At 45.1% G+C, this 17,454-nt stretch overlaps 1 protein-coding gene across 2 annotated transcripts in view; it reads right to left on the bottom strand.

The window, feature by feature from the left end:
* Positions 1-8,342: 8,342 nt before the first annotated feature.
* RASA1 (RAS p21 protein activator 1) overlaps positions 8,343-17,454 on the bottom strand; it is a 98,637-nt gene continuing 89,525 nt past the window's right edge. Inside the window, exons 23-26 of one of the 2 annotated variants that reach the window (XM_073584131.1) lie at positions 16,908-16,955; positions 12,872-12,949; positions 11,292-11,426; positions 8,343-9,113 (exon numbers count right to left, since the gene is read on the bottom strand). In XM_073584131.1, the coding sequence (XP_073440232.1) occupies positions 9,030-9,113; positions 11,292-11,426; positions 12,872-12,949; positions 16,908-16,955 (345 nt within the window). In that variant the 3' untranslated portion in view covers positions 8,343-9,029. The remainder of the gene's footprint in view (positions 9,114-11,291; positions 11,427-12,871; positions 12,950-16,907; positions 16,956-17,454) is intronic. The other variant, XM_073584216.1, reaches the window with a different exon arrangement.

Below are 17,454 nucleotides of genomic sequence, written 5' to 3'. Positions count from 1 at the left end.
TGCAGTGTTCAGACTGGCAGGTTTGAGGAGTGGGTGGAAGACGACACAGGGGATGATGAGGTCCTAGACCCCACATGAAGTGAAGACCAGCCAAAGTGACATGCACAGTTTGGAGGAAGAGTAGGTAGTCACACTGCCCCATCTGTACAGTAAAGGAGGGAGCAGGATGCAAAAGCACAGCAGCTAGTCCCTAGCCAGTATGCCGGCAGCTACTGCCCACAACGCCGATGAACATCAAAGCCAGCTCAACTGGTCACCCTGGCCTAGCATTTCTTCTGGCAACAGGCTAACAAGGGCTTCAAATGGAATGGGCGTGAGGTGAGTAAGGCGGGTTTCACATTTGCGCTTCAGGGCGCAGCGACGGCCTTCGCACGGCCGCCGCTAAGCCCCACCTCCGGGCGCATGACGCTGCATGCGTCCCCTATCTATCACTGAGGACGCAGGCCGTGCGCAGTATGCGTTTTTGCGGCACCTGCGTCCTTTTGACGGTGCGCCGACCAGCGCCAAACGCAACCTGTTGCAATTGGGTTGCGCTCGGCGCACTATCAAAAGGACGCAGGCGCCGCCAAACGCATACTGCGCACGGCCTGCGTCCTCAGTGATAAAGATAGGGGACGCATGCAGCGTCATGCGGAGCCATTGGTCAAGACCTCCCAGCAACACTAGAGGCAGGAGCATGGCGGCGCATGCGGACCGCCGGTACCCCGAGAGTATAGGCGAGTGATGGTGCAGGACAAAGCCTGCGTCACGCTGAGAAGCGGAGGAGCTCAGGTGAGCACCCGCAGGCGTGACACTGCGTATAAGGAGGGTCTGCTGACAATGCTTGTAAATCGCCTATCCTACGGGCTGAGGTGAGAGCCACCAGTAGGTCTGTTTTTAATGAGACTACAATGTCTGAGGCCGAAGCTAATGGTTCAAATGGACTTTCCGTTAATGCCTTCAAAACCAAATTTAGATCCTCCTTGGGAGGAGGTCTAGGTGAGGGAACTGAGCTGGCCCTGCTTCCAGGCCCTAATGAATCTGGCCACCCACCTATTATTTGTCAAATCACAATTATATAAGGCCCCCAAGGCTGAAATCGGTACCTTAAGGGTACTAACTGCTATGCCAAGGTCCAATCCCTTTTGAAGGAACTCTCCTCCCTTTCCCATACTGCCCCCATAGGAATAGGAATTTTGCCCAAGTCTTCACAAATATCCTGGTGGTTACCAGTTTCCTGCTACTGAGCAGAAAACCCCCTTTTGTCTAACAGCGACCTCTCAAATTCCAGGCTGCTAAATGCATCCCGGATGTCTGAGGGTGGAGAAAAGGCCCCTGGGATAGGAGATACCGGTCTTCTGGAAGAACCCTTGGATCTGATATCAACATCATCCTTAGCCAGTAAAACCAAGGTCTCTTTGGCCAGTTATGGAGCTATCAAGATCACTGTGGCACTGTCCTCCCTGATTTTTCTTAAAACTGAAGGGATGAAGCATTTTGGTGGAAAGGCATAGAGTAGACCTGGTTACATGGCTACAATCTGCTGAAACACTGACTCCTTCAGGGACCATTCCCCCTGTTTTAACTGATTGCGGCTTAGAAAGTCTACCCTTATGTTTTCTGCTCCTTTGATATGCAGGGCCACCAATGAGAGGAGGTGCCTCTCTGCCAGAAAAAATATCCTCTCTGCTATCGTCATTAGAGAAGGGGACTGAGTGCCCCCTTGATGATTTATATATGCTACTGCGGTCCGATTGTCGGAAATCACCCTCACATGATGACCTTGCAGATGAGGTAACAATCTGTTTAAAGTTTTTTCTACTGCCAGGAGCTCCCCAACTGTTTGATGAGAGCAATCACTCTTCCCCTGACCAGGTTCCCTATAGCCAGAAGGTGTCTAGGTGGGCTCCCACCCCCAGGGACTGGCATCTGTTTTTACTTATTTGGATACCACAATCGTCCAGGGTACTCCTCTGGGAGCTAAATCGATCTGCAACCACCATCTGAGGGACTAGATGATCGTCTGTGGGAGCCTTAACTTTCTTTCCAAGTGACCCTGCAAGGCCTGCTCACACCAGCACACACCATTGAAGCTCTCGCATATGGAATTAGGCCCATTTTACTGCTGGTATGCAGGCAGTTAGAGACCCCAACAGCGACATCGCCTTCCTGAAGGTCATTCTCGGATCTGCCACAGATGCTCGAATTAGACATCTGATCTTTCCCTCTTTGTCTTCCGGAAGGCGAAACTCCTGTGTTACTGGGTCCAGTATGAACTCTAACAAGACCTGTGTTGTCAGTGGCTGCAATCTGGATTTTTGCAGGTTTAGATGCCATTCCAGAGTTTCTAAAGTGTCTCTGTTCTTGGCAATGTAAGAGAGCATTCCCCACAATGAGGAAATCGTCTAAGGCTAGTTTCACACTAGCGTTTATTCCACGCAGTGCACGGCGCCGCTAAGCCCCGCCCCCTGCCGGCTCCCTGTCCGCCCCCTCCGGTCATCGCCGCCTACTATCGCACATGGACGCTTGCGATCTGCGCACCCTATCTTTAGCATAGGGTGCGCAGATCGTGCGCTAGAAGGATTTGGGCGTGCACTGCGCACTTTTGAAGGTGCGCCTGTGCGTGCCGAACGCAGCATGTTGCATTTCGGCGCGCACGGTGCACCTTCAAAAGTGCGCAGCGGACGCCAAAATCCTACTAGCGCACGGACAGCGCACGATCTGTGCACCCTATGATAAAGATAGGGTGCGCAGATCGCATGCGGCTGTGTGCGATAGTAGGAGGAGATGACCGGATGGGGCGGGCAGGGAGCCGGCAGGGGGCGGGGCTTAGCGGCGCCGTGCACTGCGTGGAATAAACGCTAGTGTGAAACTAGCCTAAATAAGGGATCACTAAAATGTCCTTTTCTCGGAGATGGGCAGTCACTTTCGATATTAGTTTCGTAAAAATCCTGGGGGCTATTGCTAGTCCAAATGAGAGAGCCCTGTACTGAAAGTGTCTTTTTTGCGACTGTATCTGTACTGCCACCCTGAGGAATCTTCGATCTTGCTCGCAGATAGGAACATGATAGTATGCGTCCTTGGGGTCCAGGACTGCCATGTAACAATGTGGAAAAAGGACTTTTATCGCTGTCCTCACCGATTCCATCTTGAATAACGGTATAATCAGGAATCTGTTCAGGGCCTTCAGGCTTATAATAGTCCTCCAAGACGCTTCCGTTTTTTTTTTTTTTTATCAGAAAAAGTGGGGAATAGAACCCCTTTCCCCTAAGGGGATTTCTTCCAGTATGTTTTTCCTTTAGTGAAAGAATCTCGCTTTCTAAGGCCTGTTGCTTCTGTTGAGAAAGTTGCATCGGGGTCTCTACATATCTCTGTGCTGGTGAGGTGTGAAATTTTAGTTTCAAGCCTGACTTTATATTTCTGAGGATCCAGATATTGGAGGAAATACTTTCCCAGGCTGGAACGAAGCTCGAGAGCCTCCCTCACACCTGGGAAGGCAAGTCATTGGGAGGTCTTTTTTGTATCTCAGGTGGGTTTTTCAAAGAAGAACCCCCTCCCTTTTCTGGACTGTTTATCTGACCTGTCTTGATCTCTATATGACTGACTGCTAGATCTGCGTCCCCTCTGAAAGGACCGCCTAAACGAAGGAAAGGGGGCCTAGGAAATCCTTTCTTCTAACCCCAGCTTATTCACATTCACGCCACTTGGCAAGTAATAAGGTTTTAAATACTAGAGTAGGGACTGTCCCACAAGGGTTGCCGTGACGTGGCGGGATGGCTTGTACATTATTTTGATCAAAATTATGTTTACTAAATACCCTTATTATTATTATTACCTTTATGCATTTTTTGCAGTATATTTTTAACTTTTAGTTCAGGATATTTGTGTTTTTTGCTTTCTGTTTTCTCTGGTTAATGGTCATGTGTTAAAATGCACTTACATTGTGCATACACATTAACTTACTTGTCTCAGTTCAGATTTGTTTTTTTATTCATTTCATTGTGCATTCAGTGCATATAGGGGTGTGACCGCCCTTTTTCTGAGCTGGGAAAGCCATCCAGTCTGGCCTAAGCTGTTACAAGTGGTTCAGCCGCTCGACCCTTATTCACATTCACGCCACTTGGCAAGTAATAAGGTTTTAAATACTAGAGTAGGGACTGTCCCACAAGGGTTGCCGTGACGTGGCGGGATGGCTTGTACATTATTTTGATCAAAATTATGTTTACTAAATACCCTTATTATTATTACCTTTATGCATTATTTGCAGTATATTTTTAACTTTTAGTTCAGGATATTTGTGTTTTTTGCTTTCTGTTTTCTCTGGTTAATGGTCATGTGTTAAAATGCACTTACATTGTGCATACACATTAACTTACTTGTCTCAGTTCAGATTTGTTTTTTTATTCATTTCATTGTGCATTCAGTGCATATAGGGGTGTGACCGCCCTTTTTCTGAGCTGGGAAAGCCATCCAGTCTGGCCTAAGCTGTTACAAGTGGTTCAGCCGCTCGACCCTTATTCACATTCACGCCACTTGGCAAGTAATAAGGTTTTAAATACTAGAGTAGGGACTGTCCCACAAGGGTTGCCGTGACGTGGCGGGATGGCTTGTACATTATTTTGATCAAAATTATGTTTACTAAATACCCTTATTATTATTATTATTACCTTTATGCATTATTTGCAGTATATTTTTAACTTTTAGTTCAGGATATTTGTGTTTTTTGCTTTCTGTTTTGACTGCTAGATCTGCGTCCCCTCTGAAAGGACCGCCTAAACGAAGGAAAGGGGGCCTAGGAAATCCTTTCTTCTAACCCCAGCTTTTTCAAGGATGTCATGTTCTGGTCCAAATAGGAAGCTTCCTTCGCAGGGGAGGTTGCAGAGTTTAATCTTGGCCTGCATATCTCCTGGTCAACATTTCAACCACACTGCTCGACGCCTTGCATTGGCCAAAGCCAGTGACCTGGTTGCTAATTTCGCCGAGTCTGCTGCGGCCTCTGATAAGAATGCTGCTGGGGCTTTAATGGTGGGAACAGCCGCCAAGATGGTGTCTCTCGGAACTCTCTGCTCCTCAAGATTGTCCATCCAAACCTTTAGGGATCTAACTGTACATGTAGCTGCAGTGGCTGGCCTTAACACTCCTGCCGAAGACTCCCTTGCTGCTTTTTACTAAGCAATCTGTCTTCCTGTCAAGCGGGTCTTTCAATGAACCTAGGTCTTCAAACGGGAGGGAGGACCTTCTTGAAACCTTGGAAATGGCCACGTCCAACTTTGGGGCCTTGTCCCAGGAGGCACATGCTTCCTCGTCAAACGGATATTTTCGCTTAAGTGTTATGACTCCTTGTGACTTTGTCTGGCTTCTCCCATTCCCTTTTAATGAGGTCCTGAATTTGCTCATTTATAGGGAAGGCCTTACGCTTTTTCCCCACTAGGCTTCCGAAAATCAGATCTTGCGCAGATCTTTTAGATCTCTCTTTCACTAGGCCCATAGTGGATCGCACGGCTTTAATTAAACTGTCCATATCCTCTACTGGAAAGCAGTCACTATCCTTCAAACTACTGCCTGACGATCCTGTCTGGCTTGTGTCCCCCGAGCCTGCTTGTTCTTTAACTTTAGTCTTGCACTTCTTTGGAACTCCCTATCCCCATGATAGTAGCGAGAGGGAGAGAGCGAGGAGAGACGGCCATACAGAGAAAGAAAACAGACATTAGTGTACTGCACTTTCTCGTAGATCACTCACCACTTGGATACATTATGCGAGTACCAGATCTGGAGGCTGGATGATGTCAGCAAGGTCTCCCCCGGAGACTATCGACCCCTCCTTCCTAAGAGAATGATTGTCCACCCGTGAGATGCCCGAGTGACCTCCACTACTACTGCGGCACGGCTGCTGTGACCCCCTGCTTCCTCTTACATAAGGATACTTTGTGGTTTCATTTCTGGGGCAACTCCTGCGTTTGTGTGAGCTTCCATGTTGCCGCCTGCTGACCCCCTTACATACCCTCTGGGATCACCAGCAGGTATGTAATCTCCCCCCAGCTTCTCTTTTCATTGGTAGCAGTTGGAACCTGCCTCCAGATGGACGCTTGAAACTCACGCACCCCTGGAGCGCGACTTCCGGGGTGAGCCTTCTGACCTTGCGCGTCATCAGTCCTCGACTTCCGGTACACACTGCATCACCGGAAGTTCTGTCGCGCGCATGCCCTTGATCTGCTGCCTTCCTGGTGATCCCCCCACTGACAGTCTTTCAGAGTGAGGCCACAGGCAGGGGCACAGGACTCACTCAGCTCGCCTGTATTCAGCATCAGCCACTTTCCACACAGGGAGGGCAGCTATCCTAGTCTCTATGGCGCTACCGATACCTGTGTGGCGACCCCAGCAGAAAAAGCAACTGCCAAAACCCGGACGCCCCCAGGCACAGGCATCTTTTTTTTTTCCTTCAGGCACCATTATGCTGCTGGATAGCGTGGTTGGCAAAAGGGGTGCCTTTCCAAACTCCGCTCAGTGAGGGACCCCTTTGTGGCCTCCGATGCACTACTGGTACCGGGTGGCGGCCGCACCAGATCCAAATCTGCCCAGCCCAGGCATCCTCTTTTCTTCCTGACTTCATCTTGAGGATCTCCCATCAAGGACAGGAAACCAACTGATGTGGAGAGAGGAGCTACCCTTTTTATCTTGAAGGTTTCCTGTCCTTGAAGGGCGGATCCCCTCTCTCGTGATGCCATCATGGATGACTGAAAAACAGCTGATATAAACCCCACAAATATTAACCACTTGCCACCACAGCAGGGCAAATGGGAATAGTTGAGCCAAGCACCATCCAAAAGATGCGTGTTTTCTGGGGTGGCTGTTAGCTGCTAGTTTTAGGCTAGGGTACCCAAATCAATGTCCCTTACCAGCCTGAGAATACCAGGCTACAGCTGTCTGCTTTAGCACAGCTGTCAAAAATTATTTAAATAATTAAAAAAAAAAAAACTATGCAGGGACCCCTCTATTCTTGGTAAACATGGCTAACAACCCTCAGCTGTTTGCCATGATAAAGCTAACCAGCTGAGGGTCGCAGCCCACAACTAGCATTTTTGCCTGTGCTAGTTATCAAAAATAGAAGAGACCTCAAATCTTTTTATTTATTTATAGCACAGGGGCCGGCTGATGAAGACCTGGAGAAGTCCATGTTTGGGGTCCATGCCCGAACACTAGGTGCTCGATACAGCCACCAAACCTTACTGTTCAGGTTCGCCCATCTCAAGTCAGCACCTGTAAACCTCTCTACCTGCACCATTGGTGGAGACCCAATGCCTGTATACTTACAGGAATCAAAACAGCGTTGGGCTCCACAGACGCAGAGCGGGGAAGGATCAGACTCCATGCTACCCACAGTTTGTCCTAACTTACTTGACCTTCTGTCTGGGGCTCCTTAAATAGGGCAACCGGATGAGCGCCTCTCTCCAATCAGAGGCGCTCGTACCCCACTTTCCCCGGTTGGTGGAATCCTCCAGTGGAGTGCATCTGCTTCCTGTTTGAATTTCCTGCTGCCTTCTACCCTGGAACGCAACACTTGAAGTGATCTCAGCATGTTGGCCGGTGTCTGGTGTCACTTCGGGCCCCTGGGACAGCACAGTTTACACCAATGGAAGCCGGAAGCACCCTTACCTCACATCACAGCAGTCCACGCCAGCAGGAGCAGGGGGGGGGGGGAGAAGGGACCCAGAGAGCTCAAAGAGGCCTCCCTCCTGAAAATCCCCCAGACTTTACCCAGAGGCGCAGACTGGGGGAAAGACTGTGATGCTGTTCCTGGCTCCTCAGAACATAGAGAGGGAGGGAAGACCGACCGATCTCCTGCTGCCCGGCTATGCTAGATGTCCGGTGACCTCTTCATCCCTATAGGGACAGGAAAAACACTGGGGAATGGAGGTGGGAGGGGCTATTTGCCCTCTTGTGTTTCCTGTCCATATTAGGACACCCATGTCCAGCAACATGTGCAACCCAGTAGAAACCTCACAGATCTAGGTCTAAGGGGTAAGGTTTCTCCTTGTGGAGAGTGACATGCCAGCTCTGGCTTGTCAAGGTAAGGAGGCTTATTCGCCATGCAATGCTCCTCTGGGAAAATAATATGCAAATTGCCTCTTCAGAGAAAAAGAAGACTTGAACTCTATAGCGCCACCTGTTGGTAGTAGCGATCCTACAAGTCACAATCAACCCTTTAACGAGTCTTGTAATATTACTTAGAATAAAAGCCAAATGACTTGTAGGATCGCTACTACCAACAGGTGGTACACTTGTACACGAGTATATATGGTAATTGTCTTTTTATGAGGAGTGGAAGTTTTTTCCAGAAATGAATAAAAAGCTGAACCATGAAATACTTTACAAAAATGGTTTAATGCATGCACATCAGATAAAACAATCAATAAATTTAAAGGAAATTATTTACTGGTGTAAACATTTTACAAAAGCTTTTCATTATACATGGTTTTGATGGAAAACATCTACCATAAATCAGTGACGCATAAAACATCTTTCAAAAACTTAACATTATCCCAGAAAGACAGAACGCAAATAAAAATAATAGCACTTGTTGCATTGTCAGTTTTGGAAGTCAGAACTGCATACATTATCAGGTTGGCTTAACAGTCGCGAGGAGGAAAAAAAAAAAAAAAATACCAGTTAAAAATACCAGTATAAAAATAGCTTGTAATCCAGTTATAAATGACTGTCAGGAAGCAGAATGTGTCTACCCTCAGCCGCCGTGGTTTTGATTGTACACTTTGGCATAATGCGCTAAAATGGGGTCTTCTTGACTTCAGTAGACGAAGGCTCAGACTTGTAGAAGTCAGTTCAAAGTGTGAAACGTGCAGTTTCTCTCTCAACCGGGTTTCCAGAGATTGATTGATACCCCAACTTCCTGGCACCGGTCAGTCAGCATAGTCCCACACATCACATTTGGCTATCATGTGCTATTTTTTATCTTTTACATGGAAAGCGCAAAAAGGAAGTGATATTGTGATGTAGTTTCCAGGTGTTGCATGCAGAGAAGGCAGAGGTTGATGCTACCTGCTGTTGTTTGTTACCGAATACTGAATTTGTTTCTGCTGAAGTAGTTCTGTGATTGCCAAAAGCTTTTTCAGGACATGCTGGGGAAAGAGAATGGAAAATGTTATGCAATGTGCATTAACACTACATACAGTTGTGGCCCAAAGTATTGACACCCCTGCAATTCTGTCAGATAATACTCAGTTTCTTCCTGAAAATGATTGCAAACACAAATTCTTTGGTATTATTATCTTCATTTAATTTGTCTTAAATGAAAAAACACAAAAGAGAATGAAGCAAAAAGCAAAACATTGAGCATTTCACACAAAACTCCAAAAATGGGCCAGACAAAAATATTAGCACCCTCAGCCTAATACTTGGTTGCACAACCTTTAGCCAAAATAACTGCGACCAACCGCTTCCGGTAACCATCAATGAGTTTCTTACAATGCTCTGCTGGAATTTTAGACCATTCTTCTTTGGCAAACTGCTCCAGGTCCCTGATATTTGAAGGGTGCCTTCTCCAAACTGCCATTTTTAGATCTCTCCATAAGTGTTCTATGGGATTCAGGTCTGGACTCATTGCTGGCCACCTTAGAAGTCTCCAGTGCTTTCTCTCAAACCATTTTCTAGTGCTTTTTGAAGTGTGTTTTGGGTCATTGTCCTGCTGCTGGAAGACCCATGACCTCTGAGGGAGACCCAGCTTTCTCACACTGGGCCCTACATTATGCTGCAAAATTTGTTGGTAGTCTTCAGACTTCATAATGCCATGCACACGGTCAAGCAGTCCAGTGCCAGAGGCAGCAAAGCAACCCCAAAACATCAGGGAACCTCCGCCATGTTTGACTGTAGGGACAGTTTTTTTTTTCTTTGAATGCCTCTTTTTTTCCTGTAAACTCTATGTTGATGCCTTTGCCCAAAAAACTCTACTTTTGTCTCATCTGACTAGAGAACATTCTTCCAAAACATTTTAGGCTTTTTCAGGTAAGTTTTGGCAAACTCCAGTCTGGCTTTTTTATGTCTCGGGGTAAGAAGTGGGGTCTTCCTGGGTCTCCTACCATACAGTCCCTTTTTATTCAGATGCCGATGGATAGTACAGGTTGACACTGTTGTACCCTCGGACTGCCGGGCAGCTTGAACTTGTTTGGATGTTAGTCGAGGTTCTTTATCCAACATCCGCACAATCTTGCGTTGAAATCTCTTGTCAATTTTTCTTTTCCGTCCACATCTAGGGAGGTTAGCCACAGTGCCATGGGCTTTAAACTTCTTGATGACACTGCGCACGGTAGACACAGGAACATTCAGGTCTTTGGAGATGGACTTGTAGCCTTGAGATTGCTCATGCTTCCTCACAATTTGGTTTCTCAAGTCCTCAGACAGTTCTTTGGTCTTCTTTCTTTTCTCCTTGCTCAGTGTGGTACACACAAGGACACAGGACAGAGGTTGAGTCAACTTTAATCCATGTCAACTGGCTGCAAGTGTGATTTAGTTATTGCCAACACCTGTTAGGTGCCACAGGTAAGTTACAGGTGCTGTTAATTACACAAATTAGAGACGCATAACATTTTTCGAACAGTGCCAATACTTTTGTACACCCTCTTCTTTATGTTTGGTGTGGAATTATATCCAATTTGGCTTTAGGACAATTCTTTTTGTGTTTTTTCATTTAAGACAAATTAAATGAAGATAATAATACCAAAGAATTTGTGTTTGCAATAATTTTCAGGAAGAAACTGAGTATTATCTGACAAAATTGCAGGGGTGTCAATACTTTTGGCCACAACTGTAGCACACTATTGTGCAAATTGTTCTGTTCGTCTTTTATCCTGTAAATGTATACACTAGTTCCTAAAAATGGACTTTAGCCAATCAGTGATTACAAAGTAAAACCAGGTTCCCACGGCCAACATAAATATTGGGCCAGTCACATCTGCAAACTGCAGGCATGACTAGCCCTGTCTTGCTCATTAGCAGCCATGTGCATGAGCTTGCTACTCTTACAAGCATTATTCTGGTCCTGGGTCCTATGAAAGGATTGGCTGATACCTAGTAGTTATCAGTTTTACCATGCCCAATTACAGCAAGATCACATCAGCACAGTTTGCAACAGCACAAAACCATTGCTGTGGCAACTCATTGCAAGATTGTGCAAGGCCCTTTTTAGCAAGTTGAATGGTGACATCCAAATCCTAATTAATTTATACAGAGGAGCCACACAATGTAGAAGACAGTAGGACACAGATTGAAGACAGTCAGACTAGACGGCGCTGAATCATTACCTGCTGTGCGCCTCGCTCATTACTAATGGTCCGGAGTTCATCGGAATGTGCCACACACATCTCATGTAAAGCTGCCAAATTGCGGGAAAGGTCAGTCCTCGAGTGCTCAGTAGTATCCGGTAGCTCTGGTACGTTCTGGAATAGTCAAAATGTATAAATTATAGAACATTAATTATATTAGGTTTTTTATCTTTAGCCTATTCCCACAAATTAATTTTGATCATTAACACGGTTTGGTCACAGACACAAGTTTGGGATCGATTTCCACCTTGTATCAATTCTAGGTACGCGATTGCTAATCTGATTATCATTCTTTGGGCATACACTTTGAACGGCCTGAAAATAACTCCACAAACATTTATTTTTTCCTAACCTAGTAAAATCTGTAAATATACAAACTTTTCACATAGATCTGCCCACAAACTCATGCTCATTGTTTTTCAATAGATACGGCTGTGACTTTCAAATCAAAGTCTGTTATGGAAGCAGTTTCCGGATATCAGTAGATAGGAAAGAAAAGAAAAAAAAAGCAGAAATACAGGAATATATACAGTTTCCCATGTTCATAATTGAAAAGGACTCTTCAAAAACTGATGCCATACAAAACTGTCTGTATGACTTTGGTATCCGTTTTTTACAAACTCGCTGAGCTTAAAGAGAACCCGTCACCTCCAGAAAGCTTATTTATTTGCAGATATAGTTGTGGATTGCAGGTAAATAATGTTTAAATCATGTTTGGCAGAAAGAACAGAAGAAAATAAAGTTAAATGTTTTCCCTGCAGGGCCTTATTTCCAGTAATGGGGTAACCACAGCTCCCTATACAATGAGCAAGCTGTAATCACTACCCCACAAATTGCGAGCGGCTGCAGGGAGAATACAACTTAATTTTTGCTCTGTAGCTTCTGTTCTAGAAAGGCAGCAAGGCCTGATTTAAAGGTTACCTTTAAAAGGACTGTTTTTGAGCAACTCATGCCCCCCAAAACCAAGGGCAGAATGTATCAGAACCTGCTTGCACAATTGCTAGGGATTTTCAGAGAAAGAGACTTTGAAAATCTGGCCGGGGACAAAACTAGATCTTCCCAGTGCTGCTGCTTGTGATTGACAGGTCTCTTCCTCACACGTACATATGGAAATCCAGGTCAATGGCCGAGATGGACTAGTCTAGTCTCCGGCCAGATCTTAAAAGTACATTGTGGTTGAAATGCCAAAGCGTTTTAGAGTAACATACTTGGCTGCAATCGTGCAACCAGACTTCAACTCTTGCTGCCCGTGCTTTGGGCAGACAGAATGAATCGCCTAACAGGTTCCTTTTATTGGGTCAATCTGATCTAAAATAAAAAAATAATAAAGCAGTGCCATGGTTTTAAATATGGTAACTACCCCATTCATTGAACAGTTGAAAACGGTATCTTCCTCGTAGCTGTGCTGTCCCAAACTACCTTCTGTAAATATACACTGCCCCCTTTAGGAATTCTGAAATGTAGTCGTGACCCCTTGCAGAATCGTGCAGGAGAGAAGTGCTGTACCAGCACTCTAGATAGGAGCACACGAAACCAAGGTGCCCAAATTTAGAACTCACCCCAAGTTCATCTAAGAACATAATCATTCGGTGTTTGTTACTTTTTATGAATGGATTCACACCTTCCATGTAAGGTTCCTAAAAAGATAAAGAAAAACATAAAACCAGTCAGTGCGGCTCGGCATAAAAAGTCAGATTTTACTCTACTGCATGATTAATGAAGAAAGAGTGCAGTCAACGAAAATGTGACTCCAGTAGTGCCAACTCCGGCTCTCAGCAACAGGTCGTGATATACAGCACACCCCAGAAATACAGACATGTGACCACTTCTCCCATTTCATTACAGAAGCACCAACAAGAAAACTGTAAAGGATGCAGAAATGGTAAGAGCGTAAACGTGCGGAGAGAGCGTCCGATTACTGGACAGTAATGTGCACTCACAAAGTAATTACATCAGCACTACACAAATGTACAACATGGCGACAAGCCACATCCAGGCTCTGCTAGTCTCAGCTTCTGTACTGTAGGTGGAGTGGTTGTGTGCTTAGAACCCTCATGGACAAATCTATAACTTCTTGTCCCCTACTTATAAAGGTGGGTCTTTCACCCCTTAAACATCTCATAAACTACAGTAATTAATGTAAAGGACTCTTATTCCCCACGATGCATGAACGAGGTAGGGAGCCTTCTGCATTATGTGTGCGCTCTGGAGTCCTCTCCGTGCACCACAGATCTTCTGGAAGCACACAGTGGGGAGAACAAGTCTTCCAGTACTGGGACTGCTGTAGTTTGAGATGTTTCCGAGGAGACAGTCTATATAATGCTATCAGGTCTACAATTGCAGAGTCAAACGTGATCACCATCTTGAGGGCAGATTATCTTGAAGGCATCTCAACGTGTCCTTTGAGAACTAGTAGGGACCACTGCATCTACAAGAGCATTCCTGGACTATAGAGATGTATACACATCGTTCATCTTTGTGTTCCTACTGTGTCTGAGATCCAACTATTGTAAAAGAAGGCCAAAGAAAACATCCAGGCAGCTGACCATGATGAACAAAATCAAATCTCGCACTATTTTTGAGGCATATACTGCAGTATTCTTCTGATATGGCTGCAAGACTCATGTCAGTCATGTCAAGAACCAACTGGAGCCGGTGTGGCATGTTTTGCAGTTTATTGGGCACAATTTTGTCCATGGGAGGGGGTCTAATAGTGCAAGCGATGATTTTACCCTGCACACAAGAACATTGCTCACATGCAACAAAAGAACGGTCATGTGAATGAGAGTCATGATTTGAACACAGCCATAGTAATACAGTAAGAACACCAATGTATATTTCTAATCCTACGTACACTCCGGCAAATCTTTCTATTGAATTGCTGGTCACGTGAATGAAAAAAAAAAAAAGATCCAAAACGTAGGCATCCAACACAATTTGTACTTTTATTGACGTTCTTGGATTATATTCACCAAGCAGCGCTGACCTTTTTTCTTTCATTAGTTTATAGCCTTATTCTGACATGCATAATAAGATTTTTGTCAATCTACACTCATAATAAAAATTAAAAATCTCTGACATAACCTGCACCCGTGGGAGTTTATATCAACAGGTACGTGCCTTTCCAGATCAGGTGCAAGTGAAAACATTTACCACGTGGACACCAATCAGTATGTAGAAAAATCTAATGAATGATTAAAAGAAACTACAAGAATCTGCGCTCAACTTGTGTCATAGACCCTTTGCCAAGTACCGAGGAGACGCTTCACTTATGGCCGTTGCTTCATTACGGTCATATTTCCTGCTGTGTACTGCGGCAATATGTCCAATACACCACAGGTCTAAGTACTGACATTAACAGAATCCTACACAGTGTGTGCAGTGCACAATTAGCAATTTGTAGATTAATTTTATTACTAAATTACAACGCTATCGGTCAATCCAAAATATCCTGAACATTTAAGTAAAAGTGAGGTCTTGTGTTTCTTAGGAGAATATCTGTGTGCAGAATTATTATGGAACTAAGCACTTATTTTCCCATCTCAGTTTATTTCACCTGTTAAAGTGAGAATAGAGCTAAACGACTCAAGGTACAAGAATAGACTGCTGACATTCGAAAAATAATATCAGTAACCAATACAGCCCCCTCCATTTCAATAAGCTCCATTCATGGATCTGTCAGTTTCTTAATTGGATGACGATCACCTTTTTGGGCAGCACCACCCACAGCCCCCAGACACTACTCAGAGGTGTACGGTATTCCTTCACAGTAAGTCTGTTTAACCTCTTCCCGACAGGGCGATCTTCCATTTTTACGCTTTCATTTGTTCCTCCCCTTATTCCAAGAACCATAACCCTTATGGGGGCTTGTCTGTTTAATGATTTCTTTCACCGTAAATCTCTCATTTAAGAAGGGCCCACAAGTTCTCAATGGGGTGGAGGTCAGGTGAGGAAGAGGCCATGTCGTTATTCTTCCATCTTTAAAGGGGTTGTCCGGTAAAAACTGATAAGTCTGCAGTCACTCTGGGTGACTGCAGACTTATGAATCCCCTCAGTGCATGCACACTGTGCACTGCGGGGAATCGCCGGTTTCAGACCTGGGGTCGGAGGCTATGTATGAGTTATAAAAACTCCCGCCAGTGGGCGTGGCCTCGCTCTCCATACACTTGTATGCAGCGAGGCCACACCTTCTAGCCGGACACACCCACTGGCCAGCTGCATCGCTAGTTGTAAGGAGCGAGGCCGTGCCCACTGGCTGGGGGTATGTATAACTCAAAAGTTACAGCACTGGAGGATAATGGGCTCATGGGAGGTTCATGTTTGATTTTTCTCAAGTCTTTGTCAGTTACAAGGAATCTGCCAGCTGGTTTTTGTTTTGTAATTTGAGATCAGCATAATGTAGGGGCAGAGAGCCCAATTCCCGTAATGGTACACTTGCTCAGCAGTTTGCTGTAGTTTCAGCACAATCATTGTTTTATCAGCAGGAGACTATTGCTGCTAGACTTTTTTTTTTTTTTTTAACTTTTCAGAGTTAGTTAAATCTTTTTTGGCCCATTCTGCCTGAGGGAAAACAAGCTGCCTAATAATTCTGCACACTCGATAAAGGGTGTTGTATCCTTAGGCATCACCCACCTCATTACACAAATACACGTCACCTGATCAGCTTTATCCAAATGCATAAAATTGATAATATGCTGAACGTCCTCACTAAGTCGCACACAGTGTATACCTCTGATGCAGTTATTTGGGGTCACCAGACCCATGATCTGGCTGTGTCATGCACTTATAAATGGCACCATGAGATGTCGTGCTATACAACCTCAATGATTAGCCCTCGGGAAGGGGGCCATTACAGCTGCAGCTAAGCCATTTTAGACAATGATGGTCTGTAATTTCCACATTAAACCACGGCAAGTAAAGATGCAGCATAGAAATTAAGGATAATCCGCAGCTGGCCACACATACGTATAATATCACTCTAAATGGGATTGTATGTGTGGATTAAGAAAAAAAATTAACACTTTTCATTTTAGAATAAGGCTATAAATGCAAAAAAATGAAAGACAAAAAGCAGTATTTCCCAAGGTTGTGTCTTATGTGGATCCCATGTATGTGCCACACACCTACTCCCACAATTATAGCATCACCTATCCTGCGGAGAAGCGAAGCCCTCTAACTTCAGAAATACAGCTGATCCCAGACATGAGGTTCCCACAATGGCGGACAGGCCGTGCTCTGATGTGGCTAGGTGCGGGTATGTGATGTGTGGTTGCGGAATAGTGATATGAGCGCAGTGTGTGGTATGTTATCCCAGCCACTGGACAGGGAAGCGATGAGGACACACACACTCAACCCTCTCTCACAGTAAGATGAAGCACTTATACTTTGAGCAGTTCCAATTAAGACATTGAAGATAAATAAACATCCAATCGAAAAAATATATACGGAAAATGTATTCTGTGGCTACAGTACAGTGAGAGTGGCAAAATCAGATGAAGGATGGTCTACACTTACAATGGGATGGAGGACATGCAATGACAAGTGCAGAAGCGGATCCAGTTACAAGAGTAAAGTAAAGAAAGCTTGTTGTCTTACAGCTCCGGAGTTAATAACGCAGCTTTGTGGCACAGCAGCATCATGTCCCTCCCGTGCCAACCAGAACAAAAGGAAGTGTCATTAGATTGTGCTCTGTACTTCGTGCATGTATAGGAGAATGCAGCAGGGTTATTGGTACACAGTGTAAGCCAGTAGATTAATCTGAAATGAATGGTCTCAGGATGACGGCTCGTGTGACATTACTGGACAGCTCACACTTCTGGCTACTTACGTTACATTTATAACGGTTAATATCACAATATATTGCTTATAGAGGAGATACATTGACTCAGACAGCAGGATTAAAGATTACCAAGGCACAAACCATTATCACCTATCCACCGATCAGCTTGCCGATCATAGGGAGACTTTCATCTCTGTCCGAATGGATCGGTAGGGCACATATATCTCCTTTACAAAATGGTGCTGCAGGTTGGACTCCTGACAAGCACTTCATTCATTACCTTGGGGCTGATGTGCTCAGATTTTTACGGCAGCCTCATAGGGAATGAGTGGAACGTTTGCCAGTCGTCCAATCTATAGCATC

Source organism: Dendrobates tinctorius, unplaced genomic scaffold (assembly GCF_039654945.1).
Source record: "Dendrobates tinctorius isolate UK_male_01 unplaced genomic scaffold, ASM3965494v1 ptg000003l, whole genome shotgun sequence".
Lineage (NCBI taxonomy): Eukaryota > Metazoa > Chordata > Amphibia > Anura > Dendrobatidae > Dendrobates > Dendrobates tinctorius.
This window is presented reverse-complemented; position numbering and strand designations above follow the sequence as displayed.